Source organism: Schistocerca piceifrons, chromosome 7 (genome assembly GCF_021461385.2).
Source record: "Schistocerca piceifrons isolate TAMUIC-IGC-003096 chromosome 7, iqSchPice1.1, whole genome shotgun sequence".
Taxonomy (NCBI): Eukaryota; Metazoa; Arthropoda; class Insecta; order Orthoptera; family Acrididae; genus Schistocerca; species Schistocerca piceifrons.
In genome coordinates, this window is record NC_060144.1 from 312932605 (window position 1) to 312959790 (window position 27186).

A 27186-nucleotide genomic window follows, 5' to 3' on the forward strand; every position below is an offset into this window, starting at 1 on the left:
TCATGGCATGAGGCGATTGAGGTGTCCGAATTTTCAGCGACTTCTCTGGCTGTGATTCACCGATAGTTTATAATCACTTCTTTCACTTTTTCCACAATTCCATCTGTTGATGATGTGCTGCAGCCTCCAGGTCATTTGTATTCTTAAACTTCTTCCCGGCCTTCTTCAAAACGCTTATATCAAACGTAAGCCATTGTTTTACTCATAGAAAGCTCACCAAAAGAGGTATTTCATATTTTTGCTCCACTTTATTCTGAAACATTTAATACAAGTTCCCTGAGCCATTTTTGTACAAAATAAAGTAATCGCTGATTCTACCAAAACATTTGGTACATTCTAACAGATGACAACAGATATCCGGTACAAATTATTTTTTGAACATCTTTGAATGACACGACAACGAAAAAACCAAACGAATCGTATTAATACAACAAGCGAAACTATGAAATTCCCGTCATTGTTTGAACACAACTAGACTATTATTTTCAAATTGTTATTTATGGGTTATGTTCACACACTGAGCACTGTAACTAAGTGGTAAGTATTGATGCGCTTCTATGCATTCAGTATACTTCATCAGTCGTTTTGGACGTGCAAAAATGCGCCTCCAGCTCGGATTGTGAATTATTTAAACTTACGAGCATTTTATAATAGTGTGGCGGAGAATAACAGAAAAATTGACTCACTGTGTTTGGGAGCTTCTGTTCGAAGATAGACTTCCCCAGAACATTTGTCACTGAGTGTCGTTGGCCTCTTCGAGTAACAACGAGTCTTATTCCTGAGAATGTTGGGGGAGGAAGAGTGATGTAATAATACCAGATTTTAACGGTGCCCACCACTACAAACAGTACACCTTCTGTCAAAAGTGTTGTGGCACATTTTACAAAACTGGACCGTGATACCGTGTCATAATTTCACATGCGCCGCCTCCATAAACTGTAAGTACTAGGAACACACGATTTCTTACATCGTATGGAATTTGTGAAATTTTTCATCATCAATATGCTGCTCACTATAACTGCAAATTAGGTGTTATTATTCACAGGTATGGAGTACGTTACACTTGATTCTTGTTTTAATAATCGTATTGCCCAAGTCTGGAGCGATGATAGATGGCATATGATTACATCTTGCTCTCAGCCACAAAATTTTTCCGCTAACATTTGGTTCCAGCCTCATGGAATCCCAAGACGTTTCAGTGGTGCTGGGACAGGTGGCAAATTTGGGAAACAGGCGGCCGCGCGGGATTAACCGAGCGGTCCAAGGCGCTGCAGTCGTGGACTGTGCGGCAGGTCCCGGCGGAGGTTCGAATCCTCCCTCGGGCATAGGTGTTCGTGTTTGTCCTTAGGATAATTTAGGTTAAGTAGTGTGTAAGCTTAGGGACTGATGACCTTAGCAGTTAAGTCCCATAAGATTTCACACACATTTGAACATTGTTTTAAAACAGGTGGTAGGAGTTTGATCAGTACATTCACCTAATTTCATTGCCCTTGATTTTTTTACCTTGGGTGTGTCTCAGGCGTGAGGTGCGCTTTGCTCCGATTGCCACCACATGACTCCAGGGTGCCAGAATCACTTACATATCTTCTGGTAACATAATATTGCAATTCAAAACGGAGCTGAACAGCCACTGCTGTTAAATTATCAAGTATCTCACGATGTTCATGATAAAGTGTTCAGTCACGTGTTGGCAGTTTATTCGAACTTGGTTTTAATAAAGTGAACTTGAAGTGCTCATGTATTAGTTCTCGGAAATCTCCAAATGTCTCATGCGCATAAATCACGAGCGATGGATTAACAAGAATTATTCTTTGCCTGTGACCTATTATTTATTCCCGTTTATGGATGAGATCTTGAGCATCCTGTATAGGCTCCAAATTATTTCAAAAGCTTAGTAATAGACACAGAAGGGAAAGTTGTCGGTTATGGCCCATAATTGGCCTGGTGTGAGTAGGAAAAACCATAGGGTCGGTGGATCAAGCCAAAATTGTGAGTACTAACCATGAAGTTTGTTGTTTCATTTTAATTCATTTGAGTAAGGTACAGAGATTGGACAACAATAAGGAAACACCGTAATAAATGTTTATAAATGCAGATGGTAGCCAAGCTTGCAGATGATCCCGTTGAATTTGACCACGAACGGCATCTGTGGAATATCCTCAGTACGTTGTAAACCTCAGTCCTGGTCCGAAAAGTGTTCTGTGTGTGTGAAATCTTATGGGACTTAACTGCTAAGGTCATCAGTCCCTAAGCTTACACACTACTAAACCTAAATTATCCTATGGTCAAACACACGCACCCATGCCCGAGGGAGGACTCGAACCTCCGCCGGGACGAGCCACGCAGTCCATGACTTGAGCGCCTAAGACCACTCGGCTAATCCCGCGCAGCGAAGAGTGTTCTATCCAGTGGTGAATGCATTATGTCTGAGGTACGTAAATTCCAGCGTTGGAAAACTGTTTGTTCTTGTATGGCGGGAGTTCCCGTAACCACGGTAGCTGAAGTGTTTTGTTTTTCAAGAGGCACCGTATCGGAGATTTATGCAGCACACAGGAAAGGGAAAAAACCTCATCCGTTAAGTCACAACGTGGACGGAAATGTGTATTGACACAGGTAGGGGATTGTGACGAAAAATAAGAGGACAAAACGCCACTGCAGCACTGAATGTAGCATTTGCGAACCCAGCCAGCACCAAAAGAATAAGGAAGGGTCATTCAGAACTTAAAATTGCAGAGCGAGTTGGAATTCGAAAACCATCCATCAGTAATGCAAAAGCCCACAGGAGGAAAATGTGGTGCTGAAGCCACAAAACCAGGATTACCGACCAATGGAAGAAAGTTATTTGCTCGAATGAGTCCACTTTCACACTGTTCCTAACCTGTGGCTGGGCTCACGTCCCAAGAGTGAAAGATGGGGGGACTTCAGTGATGATTTTGGCAGCCATAACGTGTTATTCCTAGGGCCCCACGATTACTCCGCAAGGTCGCATTACTGCCAAGCACTGTATGACCCTTTTGGGTGATCAGGTCTGTGCCCTGGTACAACGTTTGCTCCGCAATGGGGGTGATGCTATGTTCCAAGACTAAAGGGCTCCTGGAGTCCTATTGTGTATCATTCCGCCATTTGGCGATCGGTTCGGTACTCTAGCGCTCCGAACGGTCTTGGGTTCGAGCCCCAACATTATTCTGTAAGCACTTCCGAAGCGATGCCGAACGGTCCTAGCGAACAGTAACCCTGTTGTCAGTTCTCTTCGCGCCAACCAATGAAAAGCAATCTGCCTCAGATTCGCGCAAGCGCACTGCTGCGCTACAGCGGCACGAACGCGAAGCGGCTAGCAGCCGACACAGGCACGCTATTCTTCACAGTACCGAAAGGTGCAGTCAGAGTACGTAATACTGTTCAAATTTCGCTGACCACGTGCTTCTATGAATGCATGATGACGATAGAATATTCACTGTGTTCTGGACACCGTCATAAATTCACATTATGTCATTTTATTCTCATTCGCATCGACGTCTTGTTTTGGATTTTACGTTTCGGAATATGAGTTATGAATGGAGCGTAGTACCGCACTGAACAAGTACATGAATATAAGCAACTGAAAAATTCGTAATTTTTTTCTGTTTCCTGACGTTGCTTACTTGCTTCAAATTCATGGAGGTACGTTCCGTCTATGCAACGAATTTGAAGGCGGTTTCTTTACTGCCATACGCTTTTCGCTGCTTTTATTCGTGAAGATGCTTCACAAATAAAAGAAGCGAAAAGCGTGTGGCAGTAAACAAATTGCCTTCAGTTAGTTGCATAAACGGAACACATCTCTACGAAACCGAAAAATTTGTTAAGAGAGTGTCAAAGAATAAGAACCTAGAGATCCAAATGATGAATTAGCCTACTTCCCTATATGATACATCAACGATTTGGTTTATAAAATCAAATTTAAAAAAAAAAGCTTTTTGAGAGCGTTAGCGAGTGCAGCTATAGAAGTTAGTTGATTGTAGTTTATAACATGCATCTGATTAAATAATATGTTTCGTATATGGTGCTAGAGTACAAAAATATTGTGGCGGGAGTCTTTCACTTCCGTCTACTGTTGTTGAGGATTCGATCACAGATAAATACTTGTCACAAGCTAAAGTATAAAGACGATTGCTGCAAGTTTCAATCACAGTAATTTAAGTTGTGTTTTTAGATTCCTGTCTGAGCACACACTCGGAAATCGCTAAGTATTCAGAAAGAAACTGGTGAATTATTTGTGACAAGAAAAAGTATAAATGTCACTGTCAGTTGTTTGAAGCACAGCAATTTCATCTTTCATTTATTAAACATATGGAAGTCACGAAATCTAAGGTACTCACTAGTGTGAAAGCTCGCTCTTACGTCTAAACAACGACGAATTTGTTAGAAAAATGCTTAACTCTGACGGTTAACGAAGTCTCATGAGAGGAGAAAAAGTAGTTTGGTACGTAGCAGTAAACGAATCTACAACCTTTCACGCACCATTTCGTCCCCTTACCCACTGTGCTACTACAATTCACTTGCTTGTAGTGCTTTTCTGTATAATTCCATTCAAGATAGACGCAGGCTGACTTCGTTGCCGAATGATGCGGGCGTAAGACGTAAATGCACGAAATTTTGGAAGGTTTACTCTATCTTGTTTCACAAAATGCCTTTGTATTGTTACTTAAAAGTTTCAAAAGCGTTTCCATAATTAATAAGTAAACCATTTGCTGAAAAATGTACGCGAAGTCACTAGTAATTTTCGCTAACACTCATGTAATACACGTAAGCAGAGGTGACCTGTAGAAATTTAATAATTTTTTGAAGTCTTAATTATGTAAAAATAAAAGGTATTATGTGAGAATATTGACGGAAACCGTTTTCTATGTTATAATCATTCACAGTAACAACAGTACAAAGAATATTTGTAACAAAGGAAAATGGTCTATTAAGATTCACCCGGACGCATCCTGGTGTATCATCAGTAATGCAGTCACTAAATCCGAAGATAAAGCATCTCAATATGTTTAAAATAACAAATTCTAGGTGTAAATAAATCACATCGAACCGAACGAGAGGGCCATACCGAAATCCAAATCCTCTCGGTACAGTTGTCAGAAACACGGCAAGAGGATCGATCGGTAACAGGTCTCACATGTTTACTGAATAGGAACGTCGGAAAAGGAACCGAAAATGACGTCAATACCGAGGCTGATCTACTGCACCGATCGATTTGAACAATACAGAATAGGACCACTGTTCAGATATTTCAGATAACTAGCTTTGTCTAGGATCGACTTTGTGATCATGAATATGGATTGTCGTGTCTCGCCTGGCCACCACGTTCACCGGAACTCAGTGTTATTGAAAGGTCGTGTTCTGCTCTGGAGAGAAGGGTACTTCATCGTATCAAGCACCATCATCGTTACCTGAAGTTGCATCTATTTTGCAGAAACATTAGTATAAGATCCCTTGAAAACCATACAGCATGCACATTTATCCACTCCAAGACGACTGTAAGCTGCTTTAAATGCCAATTGTTTTCCTATATCGTTTTAGCCATGGTTAATCCTACATTACTAATTCATCGTAGAATTTACGACTGCAGCAGGGAGTAGAACAGGACATTATGTACTTATACTACTGGCCATTAAAATTGCTACACCACGAAGATTACGTGCTACAGACGCGAAATTTAACCGACAGGAAGAAGATGCTGTGATATGCAAATGATTAGTTCCTCAGAGCATTCATACAGGTTGGCGCCGGTGGCGACACCTACAACGTGTTGACATGAGGAAAGTTTCCAACCGATTTCTCATACACAAACAGAAGTTGCCCGGCATTGCCAGGTGAAACGTTGTTGTGATGCCTCGTGTAAGGAGGAGAAATGCGTACAATCACGGTTCCGACTTTGATAAAGGTCGGATTGTAGCCTATCGCGATTGCGGTTTATCGTATCGCGACATGGCTGTTCGCGTTGGTCGAGATCCAATGACTGTTAGCAGAATATGAAATCGGTGGGCTCAGGAGGGTAATACGGAACGCCGTGCTGGATCGCAACAGCCTCGTATCACTTTCAGTCGACATGACAGGCATCTTACCCGCATGGCTGTAACGGATCGTGCAGCCACGTCTCGATCCGTGAGTCAGCCGATGGGGACGTTTGCAAGACAACAACCATCTGCACGAACAGTTCGACGACGTTTGCAGCGGCATGGACTATTAGCTCGGAGACCATTGCTGCGGTTACCCTTGACGCTGCATCACAGACAGGATCGCCTGCGATGGTGTACTCAACGACGAACCTGGGTGCACGAATGGCAAAAAGACTTTTTTTCGGATGAATCCAGGTTCTGTTTACAGCATCATTATGGTCACATCCGTGTTTGGCGACATCGTGGCGAACGCACATTGGAAGCGTGTATTCGTCATCGCCATACTGGCATATCAGACGGCGTGATGGTATGGGATGCCATTGGTTACACGTCTCGGTCACCTCTTGTTCGCAATGACGGCAGTTTGAACAGTGGGCGTTACATTTCAGTGTTACGACCCGTGGCTCTCCCCTTCATTCGATCCCTGCGAAACCCTACATTTCAGCAGGATAATCCACGACCGCATGTTTCAGGTCCTGTGCGGGCCTTTCCTTTCTGTATACAGAAAATGTTCGACTGCTGCCATGGTCAACGCATTCTCCAGATCTCTCAACAAAAGAAAACGTCTGGTCAATGGTGGCCGAGCAACTTCCTCGTGACAATACGCCGGTCACTACTCTTGATGAACTGTGGTATCGTGTTGAAGCTGCATGGGTAGCTGTACCTGTACACGCCATCCAAGCTCTGTTTGACTCAATGCCCAGGCGTATCAAGGCCGTTATTATGGCCAGAGGTGGTTGTTCTGGGTACTGATTTCTCAGGATCTATGCACCCAAATTGCGTGAAAATGTGATTACATGTCTGTTCTAGTATAATATATTTGTCCAATGAATACTCGTTTACCATCTGCGTTTCTTCTTGGTGTAGCAATTTTAATGGGCAGTAGTGTAATCTGGTACGTAACATACCATTCAAATGGTTCAAATGGCTCTAAGCACTATGGGACTTAACATCTGAGGTCATCAGTCCCCTAGACTCAGAACTACTTAAACCTAACTAACTTAAGAACATCACACACTTGCATGCCAGAGGTAGGATTCGAACCCACGGCCATAGCAGCAGCGCGGTTCCGGACTGAAGCCCCTAGAACCGCTCGGCCACAGCGGACGGTAACATACCATTGGAGATCTAATAATTGTAAATAAGTATTGGTTAACCTATAAATCATGACTCCCTTTGAATAAATTTGGAGTAGTGCAATTTACGAAGGTATAGTAGTAATGTAACATTTTTCCTTCTTCATTGTTCTAGAAGAAGCTCAAGCTGCCGAACAAGAATTTCATTAGAGCGTAAGTTCATCGCTATACCTGTACGAGAATGACATGCATGCTTTGGTCGCGGTGGTTCCTTACCTGAAGAAAGCGTACGATCTTGCAGGCCACGTTGCCCGCGTACCATACAATGGTGACCCTCGTCACGATGTCCGTCAACACATTGATGAGGCCGACCGTCAGGTCTGGAAAAAAAAGGTACGCACTGTTTAGTAAACGTGGATTTAAGTTAAAAAACAAATGTTTTGTCATATGGTCACCTCTTTAGTAATGCTGCATGTGCTAAATGTGTATCTTTCAAAAAAATCTAAACTCCTAACGGTACGTTAAGATCACTGCCTTCCCCGCCGTTGTCAGATTTCGTGAGTGGAGCTACTACTTCTCAGTCAAGTAGCTCCTCATTTAGTCTCACAAGGGCTGACTGCATCCCGCTATTGTTTGTGCAGCAGCTTCGGGATTATAGGGCTACACCTTTATTTCTCTAATTTGTTCATAAATGCACTCCGTCTTCAGGCCACAAGTGGCCCACCCGGACCATCCGACCGCCGTGTCATCCTAAGGGGAGGATGCAGATAGGAGGGGCGTGTGGTCAGCACATCGCTCTCCCGGTCGTTATGATGGTTTTCTTTGACCGGAGCCACTGCTATTCGGTCGAGTAGCTCCTCAATAGGCATCACGAAGCTAAGTGCACCCCGAAAAATGGCAACAGCGCATGGCGTTTTCGGATGGTCACCCATCCAGGTGCCGGCCACTTCCGACAGCGCTTAACTTCGGTGATCTGACGGGAACCGGTGTATCCACTGCGGCAAGGCCGTTGCCCAATTTGTTCATAGGTTCATAATAGATAAACGGAGCACACCTGGACATCGTAGCTCAAACAACTGCTGATTGCTAGACCAGCAACTACGTAAGATATCTGCACCTGTTATCTGGGAATAACCACACTGGTGCCAAAGAATAATCACCCTGCGGCCGAAGCGAATCTGCAGACAACAGTGGATTCTTACTGCTAATATTTTAGTGGTCACAAAGAGCATAAAAATTGTCTCAGTTCCGGATCAGAGCTGATTTGATGCAAACTTTTTTGAGGTAATGTACAAGTTGTCTAGCGGTAGGGTTTTTCACTTCTACTCTGGCCGTATTGGATCACGAGTTCGAAACCCGCCACTGTTTAAATTTTGAACAAACATCATCAACTATGTCAGCCGAGGGCTTCCAACACACTAAGTCACCCTCGTCCTGCCAACGGCCTTGTCTGAGAGGGTAGAGAAGTGAGTGAAGTTTCAGGGAACTTTGTTGCCCTTGAGGTGGGAAATGACCCTAAAAGGTGGAAGGATCAGCAATAACGAACGACGTGTGGCTGTACAAGGCAATGGAAACCAAAGCAATAAAGACGCATAATATATATCCACAGTACGTGTGGTTAGCAACTGAAGAAAAACTGACATTATGTTCTCTCCACTAGCGAAGGATGCCATATCAGCAGCCATTCGGATATCCGGGAGGGGACTGACAATGGGGTGTTGAACATGTAAAAAAGATGAAATGATCAGCGACAGGATAACATGCTATGAGTTGGGCATGGAATATCAGAGGTTTGAACGTAGTAGGGAAGCTAAAAATATGAAAACGAAAATACAAAGGCTCAGTCTAGATGAATCGGGGTCAGTGAAGTGAAAAAAATAATATAACGATTTTTACTCAGGCGATTATAGGATAATATCAACAGCAGCAGGAAATAGTAGAACAGGTGTAGGATTCGTTATGATGAGGGAGATAGGGTAGAAAGTTCGCTACTATGAATGATTCAGTGACGGGTTTGATCTCATCACATTTGACAGCAAACCAACGGCAACAACGACAGTATACAAGTTACATCGCAAACAGAAAGTGAAGAGGTAGAGGACGTATACGGGGATAATGGAGCTTCATTATGTATGTAAAGGAAGCTATGGGGGATTGGAACGTGGTTGAAGCGGAAGGAATAGAAGAAAGGGTTACGGAAGAATGTGGCCTTGGCATTAGAAAAAAAGAGAGGAGAAAGACTAATAGAATTGTGAAATAAATTTCCAAGGGTTCTAGAATCACAAGAGAAGGAGATACACTGGGAAAAGAACGGGAGGCACGGGAAGGTCCAGCTGGAGGAATATTCCATCAAGAATTCATCATTCGGGAAACAGATATTGGATTGTAAAGTGTAACCAGGTGCGTATATAGACTCACATTTCGATTTAGAAATGATGAAGGGTAGGCTGAAGTATAAGAGAATCATCCGAAAGAATCAACTTGGAAGGAAGTGGTATTCTGAAGTAAGAGAATCAATGTGGAAGGAAGACCGATTCTGAAGTACTGACGAATTAGGAGATATGTTTGAAGTGCACTAAGGATGTTGGTACTGCTACAAGGAACACCAGAGTAGGCAGGTAATGTCTAAAAACTACAATCATAGATGTTGGACAGACAAAATGCAAGGAAGGAAAATGCGAAGAAACCTAGGTAGTGGATGAAATACTTCAGCTGATCGATGAAAGAAGAAAGTACAAAAAAATGTTCAGGGAAAGACAGGAATACAGCAACGTAAATCACTTAGGAATGAAATAAACAGAAAATCCAGGGCAGCCAAGGCGAAATATAAAGAATTCGCAAAAGGAATGATCGTCGGAAGGCCTGACTCGGCATACAGAAAAATCAAAAACCTTCGGTGAAATTGAAGGCAACGGTGGTAACATCAAGATACTACTGGGAATTCCACTGTTAGGTGCTGTGGTGACTTACCATCGAACATAATTCCAAAGATAGAAAAGACAAATAACTGCAAAACTGTCGCACAGTCAGGTGAACAGCTTGCTCATTTAAGCTGATGACAAGAATAATATGCACAAGAATGGAAAGGAAAACTGAGAAAGAGTTGGGAGACAATCAGTTCAGCATTAGGAAAGGTAAAGGACCAGACATGCTGCTCTCACGTTCCTCTTGATAATGGAGAGAAGGCTGAAGAGGAAACAAGACAAGGGCTTAGCATTCGTCAACCTAGAAGAGTTCAGCATAATAAAATGATGTGTTCTAAATTCTCAGAAAAATGGGAGTAAGCTATAGGGAAACACGGGTAATATACAATATGTACAAGAACCAAGAGAGAACAAGAAGACTTGAAGACAAAGAATGAAGTGCAAGTATCAAAATGAGCTGATAGTAGGGTTCGAATGTGGCGCAGACCCCACGAAGCCATGAAGCCAAGCACTGTGCAAGCCGGTGGTGGCTCCATAGTGACGTGGGCCGTGTTTACATGGAATGGTCTGGGTCCTCGGGTCGAAGTGAACCGATCATTCACTGGGAAATGGCTATGTTCGTCTACTTGGAGACAATTTGCAGGCATTCATGGGCTTCATGTTCCAAAAATACGGTGTTATGTCACTGGACCATAACAGTTCGTGGTTTGTTGAAGAACATTCTGGAGAATTCGAGCGAATGATTTGACCACCCAGATCGCCCAGCATGAATCCTGTCGAAAGCTTATGGGTCATAATCTACAGCTCTGTCCGTGCACAAAACCGTGCACCTCACATTTATGGGTAGCGATAAAGGCAGCATGGCTCAATATTTCTGCAGGGGACTTCCAACGATTTGTTGAGTCCGTGCCTTGTTGAGTTGCTGTACTACACAGGGCAAAAGGAAGTCCGACACGATATTAGCAAGTATCCCATGACTTTGTCAGATGGTTCAAATGGCTCTGAGCACTATGGGACTTAACATCTATGGTCATCAGTCCCCTAGAACTTAGAACTACTTAAACCTAACTAACCTAAGGACAGCACACAACACCCAGCCATCACGAGGCAGAGAAAAATCCCTAACCCCGCCGGGAATCGAACCCGGGAACCCGGGCGTGGGAAGCGAGAACGCTACCGCACGACCACGAGATGCGGGCATGACTTTGTCACCTTGGAGTGAAATGCATCACAGATGAACAGCGATGTTCAACAAACATCTTAACTCGTAAGTTATTTATTAACATACGAGTTTCTGAGAAGCCATAGTAGTGGTTCTTCGCAACCAGTTCTCTCTAAATGGCAAGGCATAGTATTTGAAGCCATTAGTAGCGTTAAAATTCTTACTAATATCTTAATTAGCTGATCCCAAGCACTACGTTGGCGAAATTACTGTATAAATTTCTCAGTCATCTAGAGGACAGTCATCTCGACTGAAATGGTGTCATTTAGTCAGATGAAGTGTTCCTGAGATTTACTTTTAACTTTAAAATTATCTTTTACTGAGCTTCGCAGTACGCCAGAGACTAGTAAAAAATGAAATGATTAATATAAAAAGAGATTGAGTGAACTAGATCTGTACCTCGTTTGAGAAAATCTATTTTTAAAAATCCAACAAAAAATTGTAAAAAATCTGAGTTGCATGTGTTGTATTCACTACCCGCAACGAATTAAGCATCTTATTTACCAACTACGACAGTCTCAGGCCTATCACAATGGTAAGACGGTACGTATTTTTGATTTTCTTTTAAGAGAGCACCTGAATTTTACGTCTAACACCAGTACGGATGTATTGCTATTAGCTATAGAGTTATGCGCTCTGAGACACATACGGAGAGTAATTTTATTCTACGCAGCCGACTGTACGTGGGCGTTGGTTTTTGCAGAAGCCATATAGGCCTAAAAGCTTTGCAAGAACAAAAATTAAACTACCAGTGTTACACTACTGAATGAAATCCCCGCTCACCACAGCACCGTTGTAAGCCACTAATCGATCCAAAATAAAAAGGCGCAGCCCATTGGTAAAATTTTGTCATCCCTCTTACATTTGGCAGTTACGAATCCAGCAACATTTTTACAAGCATACTACGTCTGGTTCTTCAGTACTTGTCGCCATCATGGATGTCACATAAAGCATAACATTTTTGTATGTGATGATAAGGAAGTAATGAAGGAGGAGTAATGTAACATGTTAAAATCCTCATAGCACAAAGCTTTATAATCTAACGGAACTTCAGGGTTTAAGCAGACCCCTGCTTAGTAATCTCTGTTTTACGCACTTTTCAGGTAATCTCCATGCAGAACTCCGATTTTCTATAACCTTCTCATATTTAAATTCTTCGAAATCCTTCCTGAACACATTACATCATGCCCGGTGCAGTGTCGGAATGCCCTCCTTCTCTATTTACCCTTGTCTGTGTCCCAGCTGTAAGCGACGTTAATCCTGTTTAGTCTCTGTTCTATGCTGGGTCGATTTATGTTTATCGATTAGGGTTCACTGACAGCAAACAATACCCCAGTTGCTCTTTTCACTTTTATCATGCCACGCACACCGCAGTACACTGACTACGACAGTCGCTCCTTGATACTTTCAGTAACGAGACGTTTGTACTTATTATTTCTTTCCAGCTACTTCTGTTTTCCATGAAATCTATTTTTCACCACGTTCCTGTTATAAATAATCTACTTATAAAATAATGTTTTTGTAGTCTGAGGTTCCCATGTGGCAGACGAAAAATTTGCCAGAAATACTTCCTGGTTTACGCACAACCTTTGGGGCACTTCAAGATGCTGCTAGTAGTATGTCGTTACTTACGCAGACAAATTGCAAACCGCGTTGGAAAAACAGCCAGTTTATCTTCTCGCTAGCATTAATAAGACAATTTTTTTTACATACAGCGAATATAAATAAAGAAATGGAAAAAGTAACTGTAGACTTCACCGACACATGCAGCTAGGTGAAAGGAATAAAACCTGCTTTAGAAAGTATCTGGAATAAAAACCAGTTGTCAGTCCCTTTCGATCAGGCAAAACGAATACAAGGGACACAGTTGTGTTAAGAATGACTGGAAAGCACACCCTTGCGCTGTAGCATTCCAAGAGAAATTTCCGAATTATATTACCACTGAAATGTACACTCACGTTCAGAAGGAAAACAGAACACCCTGAGCGACTAAAGATAGGACGTTCAAATTTACCCGACTTGTAAATTAATATGTTTTGCAGAAATGATTAGCATTTTTGTCGTTTCAGCATGCATCCTGTTTCCTAGTAGGCACATGGGCCCTGATAACTTGTTCCATGCGTGGTGGCATCGACGCGTAAAAGGCATGAATGTCCTCCTATGACATAGAAACCCATCCTGCATTTAGCTGGTTCCAAAGATCATCTGTGGTTGTTGGCACTGGGTCACAGCGCTGCACCCGTCGTACCACCATATCGCACACATTTTCAATTGGCGTCAAGTCTGGTGAGCTGGCGGGGCAAGGCAAAAGGCTGACATCCTGTGACAGCAAGAAGGCGTGTGTTCGTGCAACAACGTATTTTCGTCCATTATCTTGCTAAAAAATGGCGTGTAGGGTGTCTTGCAGAAACGGTATGGCTACGGGTTGCAGGATGCCATTCAAGTATCGTGATTTGTGGTAGTGCCCAATAGCACCCCATACCATAAGGTCTTGAACTGGAGCTGTATGTCTTGTGTGAATACAGTCACCGTGATGCCACCTCCCCTGCCTGCCGTGAACCAAAATGCGGCCATCGTTTTCAAACAAACAGACCTAGATTCGTCCGGAAACATTATTTGATACAATTCCTGCCCTCATTGACGTCGTTCCATACGCAACTGACGACTACCATGTTTCTGCACATTCGTCAAAGGTAGGCGGAAAAGTGGACGACACGCACGTAACGCTTGCCGTAACAAACGGCGACGGACTGCCACCCTTGATAGCGTATGGTGTGTTACACCGTAACACTGTTGCGTCAGAGCCGAGGAGGATGCAGATCAGTCCTGAAATGCCATTCGGATGAGCTGTCGATCTTCTCGGGAGTGGTCTGGGTGGTACGACCTGACCCATCTCGTCGTGTTCTACGACCTTCCGGGAGACACCCATTGGCACTGCCAAAACACTTAGTCCCATACGAGCAGCGATTTCCCAGATGGCTGCATCACATTCTCTCACGCCAATAATGCGCCCTCTTTCAAACTGACTGATTTGAAGGTACCGTTTGCGTATACGTCCGCGGGGCATCCTGCACGTGTGCTCAAGTCACACTGCTCCATTAGTTTGGTTGGTTGATTTCGAGAAGTGAACCAAACAGCGAGGTCAGCGTTCCCATCGGATGAATGAAGGATGGGGAAGGAAATCGGCTGTCTCCTTTCAAAGAAACCATCCCGGCATTTGCCTGAAGCGATTTAGGAATTTCAAGGAAGGCCTAAAACAGGATGGCCGGACGCGGCTTAGAACTGTCGTCCTCCCGAATGCGAGTCCAGCGTGTTAACCACTGCGCCTCTTCGCTCGGTCACACTGATCCATTACTTTCGGTACATAGTGACAACTAGAGCCGCTGACAAATTTTACCGGTGGGTGGTGTTGCCCCGCGATATGGATGTGGACCCCGAACCAGCGACACGCCGACACAGTTCAAATGTTAAACATTTCTCAAAAATGGTTCAAATGGCTCTGAGCACTATGGGACTCAACAAAAAAATGGCTCTGAGCACTATGGGACTTAACATCTATGGTCATCAGTCCCCTAGAACTTAGAACTACTTAAACCTAACTAACCTAAGGACATCACACAGCACCCAGTCATCACGAGGCCGGGACTCAACATCTGAGGTCATCGGTCCCCCAGAACATAGAACTACTTAAACAATACTAACCTAAGGACATCACACACATCCACGCCAGACGCAGGATTCGAACCTGCGACTGTAGTGGTCACTCGGTTCCAGACTATAGCGCCTAGAACTGCTCGGCCACACCGGCCGGCACACATTTCTCCAGAAAATACTATTTTGCATGTCCTGTGAATATGAACGGTCTATCTCAGGTCGTTCAAAGTGTTCTGATTTTTTCTGAGCGTGAGTGTATTTTACACTTTTACGGAACTCAACATAGGATTAAACAGAAAACCGGTTGCAAGTAACTGTTAGGTACACTGAATTAGGTTTCGACACCCTCCAAGGTTGTCTTCATTAGAATGAAATGTTGATAAATCGTAAAATTACGTTGCTAAAAAGCAAAGGTCAGAATTTAGAGAGCAATGCTCAAGTCAAAAGTTAAATAAAACATTCCAGCCTTTGGATATTGCCTTTGCCACATTGCCTTTGCCACGTTTCATTGTGATGAAGACACCCTCATTAGGTGTCGAAATCTAAGTCAATGTACCTAACACTTATTTGCAACTGGTTGGCTGTAAGATCTTATGTTGAAACTAGTATATGGTTGCTGAGTAACAGCCATGTTTAAAACTTTTATTGAACATGTTACGGATGTCAGTGCTCGTTTTAAATCACGTGAAGAAACGATCGAAGGGATACAGATGCTTCTGCCCGAGAAAACCAGTAATGACTCCAGGACAAAAGGAGGTGCCATAGCACAAGTATTTGTGAGTGAAAATTCAGGCATTATATTTCTGAGTGCGTATGGAATATCTTACAGTCACTGTAAATCCTTAGAACAAATATTTTCCATTCCAATAGAAGCTACTGATCAGTGCGATGAACAGTTTTTCCTTTTTAATAGATCTGGTACTACAACTAAATTGCGAAGAAATTAGAAATCAGTTTGCAGTATTACCTGTAAGTATACTCTTCAAACAAAAGTTATTATTGTTATTTATTAAAATACATTAATTTATGATCTTAAATTACAGTTGAGTGCCAAACTATCTCTAACTTAAATACAAACAAAGAATAATACAATTATATTGTATTATATAATGTAACTAATTGTTATTGGTGTGATCCTCAGTCCAAAGACTGGTTTGCTCCAACTCTCCACGCTACTGTATCCAGTGTAAGCCTCCTCATTCCCGAATAACTGGTGCAATCTACATTCTTCTCAGTCTGCTTACTGTATTCAACGCTTGGTCTGCCTCTACAAGTGACTAAATTAGTGAGCCTTTGATGTCTCAGAATGTATCCTACCTATCTATCCCTTCTTATAATAACTTTGTTGCACAAATTTGTTTTTTATGCTTACTTTCAGTATTCTTTGTAGCACCACATTTCGAAAGCTTTCATTCTGTATACCAATTAGGTTCCTTTCGGAGTATGCTGATGCATTAGCTCCATACGTAACAATCATATACAACCGTTCGCTCGACGAAAGATCCGTACCCAAAGACTGGAAAGTTGCACAGGTCACACCAATATTCAAGGAAAGTAGTAGGAGTAATCCACTAAATTACAGGCCCATGTCGTTAACGTCGATATGCAGCAGGATTTTGAACATATATTGTGTAATTGCGTTCGAACATTATGAATTACCTAGAAGGAAACGGTCTATTGACACACAGTCAACATGGGTTTAGAAAACATCGTTCCTGTGAAGCACAACTAGCTCTTTATTCACATGAAGTGCTAATTACGGTCGCAGATTCGAATCCTGCCTCGGGCATGGATGTGTGTGATGTCCTTAGGTTAGTTAGGTTTAAGTAGTACTAAGTTCTAGGGGACTGATGACCTCAGAAGTTCCATAGTACTCAGAGCCATTTTTTTGCTGAGTGCTATTGACATGGGATTTCAGGTCGATTCCGTATTTCTGGATTTCCGGAAGGCTTTTGACACTGTACCACACAAGCAGCTCGTAGTAAAATTACGTGCTAATAGAATACCGTCTCAGTTATGTGACTGGATTTGTGATTTCCTGTCAGAGAGGTCACAGTTAGTAGTAATTGACGGAAAGTCATCGAGTAAAACATAAGTGATTTCTGGCGTTCCCCAAGGTAGTCTTATAGGCCCTTTGCTGTTCCTTATCTATATAAACGATTTGGGAGACAATCTGAGCAGCCGTCTTTGGTTGTTTGCAGATGACGCTGTCGTTTATCGACTAATAAAGTTATCAGAAGATCAAAACAAACTGCAAAACGATTTCGAAAAGGTATCTGAATGGTGCGAAAAGTGGCAGTTGATCTCAAATAACGAAAAGTGTGGCGTCATCCACATGAGTGCGAAAAGGAACTCGTTAAACTCCGGTTACACGATAAATCAGTCGAATCTAAAAGCCGTAAATTCATCTAAATACCTAGGTATTACAATTACGAACAACTTAAATTGGAAAGAACACATAGGAAATGTTGTGGGGAAGGCCAACCAAAGGCTGTGCTTTATTGGCAGGACACTTAGATAGTGTAACAGACCTACTAAGCAGACAGCCTACACTACGCTTGTCCGTCCATTTTTAGAATACTGCTGCGCGGTGTGGGATCTTTACCAGGTAGGACTGACGGAGTGCATCGAAAATGTTCAAAGAAAGGCAGCACGTTTTGTATTATCGCGAAATATGGGAGTGAGTGTCACAGAAATGATACAGGATTTGGGTTGGACATCATTAAAAGAAAGGCGTTCTTCGTTGCGACGGAATCTTCTTACGAAATTCCAATCACCACCTTTCTCCTCTGAATGCGAAAATATTTTTTTTGACGTCGACCTACATAGGGAGGAACGATCGCCACGATAAAATAAGGGAAATGAGAGCTTCTATAGAAAGATATAGGTGTTCATTCTTTACGTGCGCTATACAAGATTGCAATAATAGAGAATTGTGATGGTGGTTCGATGAACTCTCTGCCAGGCACCTAAATGTGATTTGCAGAGTATCCATGTAGATGTAGACGTAGATTCTCTTCTTGTCTGAACTGTTCATCGTCCACGTCTCAGTACCATACAAACCTACACTCCAAAAATTACCTTCAGAAAAAAATTCCCTGTCATTTAAATCTATATTCAGTGTTAATAATTTCCCTTCTTCAGAAATATTTTCTTCACTTTAGCAATCTACATTTCATACCGTCACTGCCTCGACTATTGTTCATTATTTTGCTGGACAACAGCAAAACCCATGTACTACTTTTAGGTTTTCGTTCTCTACTCTAATTCCCGCAGCATTACCTAATTTAATTAGACTACATTCCAGTACACTTGTTTTGCTTTTGTTAGGATCATCTTATAGCCTCCATTCAAGACTTTGATCATTACATTCAATTGCTCTTCCAACTCCTTTGCTGTGTCTAATAAAATTACGTCATCGGAAACTACAAAAGTTTTATTTATTCTTCCTGAACTTTATTCCCTCCTCCAATTTTGTCTTTGGTGTCCTTTATATCTTCCTCAATATACAAATTGAATTACGTCTGGGAAAAGGTACAACCCTGTCACACTCCTCCTCCATTACGGATTCCATTTTACTTCCTTAGATTCCTATAGTGCCGTCTGGTTTCTGTAAAACTTGCAACTAGCATTTCACTCCCTCTATTTTAAACCTTCTGCCTTCAGAATTTCAAAGACTGTGTTCCAGTCGCCGGCCGAAGTGGCCGTGCGGTTAAAGGCGCTGCAGTCTGGAACCGCAAGACCGCTACGGTCGCAGGTTCGAATCCTGCCTCGGGCATGGATGTTTGTGATGTCCTTAGGTTAGTTAGATTTAACTAGTTCTAAGTTCTAGGGGACTAATGACCTCAGAAGTTGAGTCCCATAGTGCTCAGAGCCATTGTGTTCTAGTCAATGTTGTCAAGAACTTTCTGTAAGTTTACAACTGCTATAAACAGAGGTATGCTCTTTCTTGACCTATCTTCTAAGAGATGTATTGCCTCGTATGTTTCTACGTATCCCCAAAATACAAACTTACCTTCCCCGAAGTCGGCTTCTACTAGTTTGTTTTCCATTCTTCAGTAAACATTTATTGTTAGTATTATGCAACCATTAGACATTAAGCTGTTAGTTTACTCTTGTTTGCTCCTGCTTTCTTTGCAGTTGCCATTACTACATTCTTCTTGAAGTCTGAGGGTATTTTGCCTGCCTCATACATCTTGCACAATAGGAGGAGTAGTTCTGTCATTGCTGGTTCTCCCAAGGATATTAGTAGTTTTGACGGAAGTCCTCTACCCCCTTACCAACAATTAATTTTACATGATCATTCCACTTCAAATCGTTCCGCACGCATACTCCCAGATATTTTACAGAAGTAACTGCTACCAGTGTTTGTTCCGCTATCATATAATCATACAATAAAGGATCCTTCTTTCTATGTATTCGCAATACATTACATTTGTCTATGTTAAGCGTCAGTTGCCACTCCCTGCACCAAGTGCCTATCCGCTGCAGATCTTCCTGCATTTCGCTACAATTTTCTAATGGTGCAACTTCTCTGTATACTACAGCATCATCCGCGAAAAGCCACATGGAACTTCCGACACTATCTACTAGGTCATTTATATATATTGTGAAAAGCAATGGTCCCATAACACTTCCCTGTGGCACGCCAGAGGTTACTTTAACGTCTGTAGACGTCTCCCCATTGATAACAACATGCTGTGTTCTGTTTGCTAAAAACTCTTCAGTACAGCCACACAGCTGGTCTGATATTCCGTAGGCTCTTACTTTGTTTATCAGGCGACAGTGAGGAACTGTATCGAACGCCTTCCGGAAGTAAAGGAAAATAGCATCTACCTGGGAGCCTGTATCTAATATTTTCTGGGTCTCATGAACAAATAAAGCGAGTTGGTTCTCAGACGATCGCTGTTTCCGGAATCCATGTTGATTCCTACAGAGTAGATTCTGGGTTTCCAAAAACGACATGATACGCGAGCAAAAAACATGTTCTAAAATTCTACAACAGATCGACGTCAGAGATATAGGTCTATAGTTTTGCGCAACTGCTCGACGACCCTTCTTGAAGACTGTGACTACCTGTGCTCTTTTCCAATCATTTGGAACCTTCCGTTCCTCTAGAGACTTGCGGTACACGGCTGTTAGAAGGGGGGCAAGTTCTTTCGCGTACTCTGTGTAGAATCGAATTGGTATCCCGTCAGGTCCAGTGGACTTTCCTCTGTTGAGTGATTCCAGTTGCTTTTCTATTCCTTGGACACTTATTTCGATGTCAGCCATTTTTTCGTTTGTGCGAGGATTTAGAGAAGGAACTGCAGTGCGGTCTTCCTCTGTGAAACAGCTTTGGAAAAAGGGGTTTAGTATTTCAGCTTTACGCGTGTCATCCTCTGTTTCAATGCCATCATCATCGCGGAGTGTCTGGATATGCTGCTTCGAGCCACTTACTGATTTAACGTAAGACCAAAACTTCCTAGGATTTTCTGTTAAGTCGGTTCATAGAATTTTACTTTCGTATTCACTGAACGCTTCACGCACAGCCCTCCATACGCTAACTTTGACATCGTTTAGCTTCTGTTTGTCTGAGAGGTTTTGGCTGCGTTTACACTTGGAGTGAAGCTCTCTTTGCTTTTGCAGTAGTTTCTTAACTTTGTTGTTGAACCACGGTGGGTTTCTCCCGTCCCTCACAGTTTTACTCTGCACGTACCTGCCTAATTCGAATTTTAGGATTGCCTTGAACTTTTTCCATAAACACTCAACATTGTCAGTATCGGAACAGAAATATTCGTTTTGATCTGTTAGGTAGTCTGAAATCTGCCTTCTGTTACTCTTGCTAAACAGATAAACCTTCCTCCCTTTTTTATATTCCTATTAACTTCCAAATTCATGGATGCTGCAACGGTCTTGTGATCACTGATTCCCTGTTCTGCACTTACAGAGTCGGTTCTCTGTTTAATTGCTCGAGGTAATTTTCGGATAGTGCACTCAGTATAATGTCACTCGATGCTCTGTCCCTACCACCCGTCCTAAACATTTGAGGGTCCCAGTCTCTATCTGGTAAATTGAAATCTCCACCTAATACTATAAAATGCTGAGAAAATTTATGTGAAATGTATTCCAAATTTTCTCTCAGTTGTTCTGTCACTAAAGCTGCTGAGTCGGGAGGTCGGTAAAAGGAGCCAACTATTACCCTAGCTCGGTTGTTGAGTGTAACCTCCACCCATAATAATTCACAGGTACTATCCACTTCTACTTCACTACTGGATAAACTACTACTAACAGCGACAAACACGCCACCAACAGTTGCATGCAATCTATCCTTTCTAAACACCGTCTGTGCCTTTGTAAAAATTTCGGCAGAATTTATCTCTGGCTTCAGCCAGCTTTCTGTACCGATAACGATTTCAGCTTCGGTGCTTTCTATCAGCGCTTGAAGTTCCGGTACTTTACCAATGCAGCTTCGACAGTTTACACTTACAATACCGATTGCTGCTTGGCCCCCGCATGTCCTGACTTTGCCCCGCACCCTGCTGCCCTTTCTGTACTTGCCCAAGGCCATCTAACCTAAAAAACAGCCCAGTCCACGCCACACAACCCCTGCTACCCGTGTAGCCGCTTGCTGCGTGTAGTGGACTCCTGACCTATCCAGCGGAACCCGAAACCCCACCACCCTATGGCGCAAGTCGAGGAATCTGCAGCCCACACAGTCGCAGAACCGTCTCAGCCTCTGATTCATACCCTCCACTCGGCTCTGTTCCAAAGGTCCGCATTCAGTCCTGCCGTCAATGCTGCAGATGGTGAGCTCTGCATTCATCCCGATAGCGAGACTGGCAGTCTTTACCAAATCAGATAGCCGCCGGAGGCCAGAGAGGATTTCCTCCGATCCATAGCGACACACGTCATTGGTGCCGACATGAGCGACCACCTGCAGATTGGTGCACCCTGTACCCTTCATCGCATCCGAAAGGACCCTTTCCGCATCTGGAATGAGTCCCCCCGGTATGCACACGGTGTGCACATTGATTTTCTTCCCCTCTCTTGCTGCCATATCCCTAAGGGGCCCCATTACGCGCCTGACGTTGGAGCTCCCAACTACCAGTAAGCCCAACCTCTGCGACCGCCCGGATCTTGCAGACTGAGCGGCAACCTCTGGAACAGGACAAGCAGCCATGTCTGGCCGAAGATCAGTATCAGCCTGAGACAGAGCCTGAAACCGGTTCGTCAGACAAACTGGAGAGGCCTTCCGTTCAGCCCTCCGGAATGTCTTTCGCCCCCTGCCACAGCTCGAGACGACCTCCCACTCCACCACAGGTGAGGGATCAGCCTCAATGTGCGCAGTATCCCGGGCAGCCACAGTCGTAGTCCGATCGGGGGATGCGTGGGACGAGCTGGCCGTCCCCGACAAACCCCCATCCGGACCCCCACAGTGATGTCCATTGGCAACAGCCTCAAGCTGTGTGACCGAAGCCAACACTGCCTGAAGCTGGGAGCGAAGTGATGCCAACTCAGCCTGCATCCGAACACAGCAGTTGCAGTCCCTATCCGTGCTAAAAACTGTTGTGCAAAGAACGTCTGAACTAATCTACAGAGAGCACAAACAATTCGACACAAAATTTAAACGGTTATTAAAATACAAGATTGCCTAGTAAATGCAGTAATGCTGCTACTTGCGCACTGCTGACACACTGCTCGGCGGCGGAAGGAGACTACGCGATATTACACTATTCAGATACTAAAACGCGATGCTACAACACTCAAATACTACAATACGCCCGAAATTTATGAATTAAACAACGCAAATACCAAAAACACGCAAAGAAATTAAGAATTAAACTATGTAACAAATAAGTGAGCTGAGAGTGTACGACTTGCTGCTGCAGCTGCTTATCCAACGGCGGCAGGGAGCTGTCTCTGCTCTTGATATTCATACAGCTGCTTCTCTTTTCTCGAAATGCCTCTTTAATTTTCGTATTGGCGGTGTCTACCTTCCCAGTAATAGTGCATGCTTCACTATCAACACAATTGTACCTTAGGAATACCTGCTTTGCCGTTTTGCACTTCCTGTCAGTCTTACTTTGTAGAGGTTTGTATTCCCCTTCGCATTCTTCATTAGCTGCATTTTTATATTTTCTGCTTTCATCAGTTAAATTCAGTATCTTCTGTGATATCAAAGGAATCTGACTGGCCCTTATCATTTACCTGCTTGATCCTCTGGAGCCGTCACTATTCCATCCCTCAGAGCTGCCCATTCGTCTTCAACTCTATTCCTTTCCCTTGTTGTAGTCAATCGTTGTCCAATGCTAACTCTGAAAATCTCTAAAACCTCTTGTTATTTTAAATTATCCAGGCACTATCTCCTTAAATTCCTTCATCTTTAATCCTAAAATTATCGTCAGAGTCCATAACGAACCCTGTAAATGTCTTCTAGTTTAAAATCTGGTTCCTAAATCTCTTACATTCCATTATATAATAAATCTCAAAACTGCCGGTGTCTCCAGGTCTCTTCCACGTACACAACCTTCTTTCAAGTTTCCTGAACCAAAAGCTACCCATGATTAAATTATGCTCTGTGTAAAATTCTACCAGATGACTTCTTCTACTGTTTTTCTTTCTCTCCCTTTTCCTACTGTGGAATTCTAGTCCCCAATGACAATTAAATTTTCCTAAGCTGTCGACAGGCGTTGATATACATCAACAGGGACAGCTGAAAATCTGTGCCTCGTCCGGGATTCGAACCCGGGGTCTCCTGCTTACAAGGCAGACGCTGCATCCATCTGAGCCACCGAGAGCGCAGAGGACACTGCGACTGCAGGGATTTATCCCTTGCACGCTCCCCGTGAGACAAAGGTTCCCCTCTTAATATCCACGCACTTCATTCGTAGTGCCCCTGCCCATTAGACTCATTACTTGCGGCAGACAATTTTACCAAGTCCAGTAAGAGTTCGGGCAATTCGTTTGCATCCATCACAGAAGAAGGTCGATGGAAGGTTAGCCTTAACTATAGGAAGATGGTATCTGTTCTTTCGGACATGTCCGAAAGAACAGATACCATCTTCATGTGGTTAACGCCAACTGGCCATTGACCTACTTCTTCTGTGCTGGATGCACACGTATTGCATGAACTCTTACGGGACTTGGTAAGATTGTCTGCCGTGAGTAATGAGTGTAATGGGCAGGGGCACTATGAATGTAGTGTGTGGACATTAAGTAGGGTATGTGGATCTCAAGGGGAGCATACAAGGGATAAATCCCTGCAGTCGCACTATCCTCTGTGCCCTCGGCGGCTCAGATGGATAGCCGGCATGGTAGCTCAGCGTGCTCGGTCAAAGAGTTAGCCACCCTCTCTAATAAAGAACTAATTGGACGGATCAACGAAGAACCTGAACGGGTGTGGTTGGACGTCCACCCGAATAAATTTCACGAACAATATAGAACAAAAATGACATCTACAAAAAAAAAAAAAAAAAAAAAATAGAACCTCGATAGAGCGTCTGCCATGTAAGCAGTTGATGCCAGGTTCGAGTCGCGGTCGGGGCACACATTTTCAACTGTCCCCGTTGATGTATATTGACGCCTGTCGACAGCTTAGGTTCTTGATTTCATTATAATTTCATTCTAAGAAAGCTGCATGGTCACGGATGGTATCTGTTCTGTCCGAGAGAACAGATATCATCTTCATATATTAAATTTTCGTCGAACTTAACTATCTGCATAATTTCTGTTATCATACATTTCTTCAGTTTCTTGATCACCTGCGCAGCTAGTTGGCATTTAAATTTGTGCCACTGGGTGTATCTTGGCTTCATGTCAATCTTGGCTACAATAATGCCTTCACGCTGTTCATAGTACATTACCCTGTTTTCTTATTCAATAATTGACCTACTCCTGCATTACCGCTATTTGATTCTTTATTCATAACCTTGTACTCATTTGACTAGAGTATATGTTACTACTGTCCTCCTGTCACCGAACTTCGCTAAATCTCACTATATCTAGCTTCAATTTATCCATCTCCCGTTTTGAATTTTCTAACCTACCTGCCTGATTAAAGCATGTGACAGTCCATTTACATTCCAAGCTCCTCCAGTTTTCTTGCTCCTGATAACGACATCTTCCTGAGTAGTCCCCGACTGAAGGTCCTAAAGGTGGACTGGTTTACCCAATAGGACGTCATCATCAGTTAACCGCACAGTACATCTGCTTTCCCTCGAGAAAAATTACGACTTTAGTTTCCTCTTACATTCAGCCGTTCGCAGTTCTAGCACAGAAAGGCTGTGTTCGCTGATGTTACACGGTCAGATCGGTTAAGTCATCTATACTGTTTTCCCTGCAGCTGCTGAAAAATCTGTTGCCTCTCATCAAGAAACACACGTTTGTCTGGCCCCTCAACAAATACCTCTCCGTTGTGGTTGCAGCTACAGTACTGCTATCTGTATGATTGAGGCACACTAGCCACCCTACCATGGCAAGGTCCATGATTCATGGGTATAATCAATTACATAATTTACTAATATCCAGTTATCTACAGCTTTACCTTTGTTATACGGATATATCTTAAATGCATAACTTAATACCTACATTCTATGTGTACTATTTAAATATATATTGATTAATTAGCGCTTACTTGCAGCTTTCCTTGCGTGTGATATGAAATCTAGCATGTTTGTGGGAAATTTAATTTCCAGTTGACTGATTTTATTGGTGTAGTGGCGCTACCGTTTGGGATAGGAAGAGTCAGTCCTGGTTCAATATTTCTGAGCACGCAGGTTATAGCCAGGCATGGGCCTGTTTATAGTGAGTTCAAATGGCTCTGCGCGCTATGGGACTTAACTTCTGAGGTCATCAGTCCCCTAGAACTTAGAAGTACTTAAAGCTAACTGACCTAAGGACATCACACACATCCATGCCCGAGGCAGGATTCGAACCTGCGACCGTAGCGGTCGCACGGTTCCAGACTGTAGCGCCTAGAACCGCCTGGCCACCCAGGCCGGCTACAGTGAGTTACGCTCACCAGTAGTGGCGAAGCAAAATAGAGGCCACAGTGTCGTCGAACCGCTGGAAGAGTACGCACAGTGGTTTGCATGGTGCAAGTCACAGGCAGAAGGGGCCCACTGGCCAATCTAAGTGTTATCAGTATGTGACACGGAGCGGCATGTTTAGCAAAACAGAAGCGCACAACCTCATATAAACAGGTGCCAGTTCACTAACAAAGCATTGAAGTATGGCAGCTCTCCTGGACGGTTGGGCGTGTCACACCACGGCCTACACACAACAGCAGATGTGGCACCAGGATTCCAGTCCACAGGAGGTCAGTGGTTCGATCCTCTGAGACTGATGTGGGGTCCGTAGGCAGTCAGCGGCGGGCCACCCCACAGCTCGCTACCACGGGCAGTCGTCTTGGCTCCCAACACGCCCAAGAGGCATCCAGGGTGAGGGCCGCAGATTTGGATGCCGGATCATGGGCGCTTGTTGTCGCCATGATCCTAGCCATGCCGGCGAGGGAGCGCGTCACTGGGCCGCCTTGCGGCTTCCAGACAAGCGGTGCTGAGGCAGCAGGGGACAGGCTGCTGAGTCTACTGCCAGTGCATCCTGACGTTGACGGAACTCCACAGTTGTAAAAGGCCGACACACAGCGGGATGTTGCACAGGTCATTGCGCAGCCATTCCGTGCCAAGCTGTTTCACAGACAGTGAAGTGCTGTCCTCAGAATTGCGGGACCCAGTGACACAGACCGAGAGGAACGGCAGCACTGTAGTTGGAACCAATAAATCACTTGGGAAGTTCGGATGAGTCTTAATACGGTGCCTTATACATCTTCCTGCTACATTTGTTGTTGCTGTTATATTCGGTGTCAGAAGTTGCCATTACATTTGGTTTTCGAATAGTGGGTGTCATCTGCACAGTGTGACGTTTGAACCCACCGCTTGTTTTACAGTCACAAGATGTGATGAGTTTTGACCAGTTTTTTTTTTTTTTTTTTTTTTTTTTTTGAGTGTTCGACGTTTCCTTTCTTCCAAGGTTAGATTAACGGCTGAAGTAAAGACATATGTAAGGCGTTCTGAGGCCTTAAGGAAGGCAGGACAGTTTAAACAGTTGAAGGAAGGGCTTTTACCAAGAAAATGACTAGCACTCAGTACTTTAGGGAGAGGTTGAGTACAGGGATG

General features: G+C 43.5%; 1 protein-coding gene, 1 non-coding gene and 1 pseudogene across 2 annotated transcripts in view; all 3 read right to left on the minus strand.

Annotated features, from left to right (window-relative positions):
- LOC124805646 (cardioacceleratory peptide receptor-like) overlaps positions 1 to 27186 on the minus strand; it is a 366009-nt gene that overhangs the window by 125456 nt on the left and 213367 nt on the right. Inside the window, exon 2 of the mRNA XM_047266212.1 lies at positions 7508 to 7611. Within this exon, the coding sequence (XP_047122168.1) occupies positions 7508 to 7611 (104 nt within the window). The remainder of the gene's footprint in view (positions 1 to 7507; positions 7612 to 27186) is intronic.
- Positions 8127 to 8245, minus strand: LOC124709252 (annotated as a pseudogene).
- Positions 23738 to 23812, minus strand: Trnat-ugu. The gene has a single exon. It is a non-coding gene; the product is annotated as a tRNA-Thr (tRNA).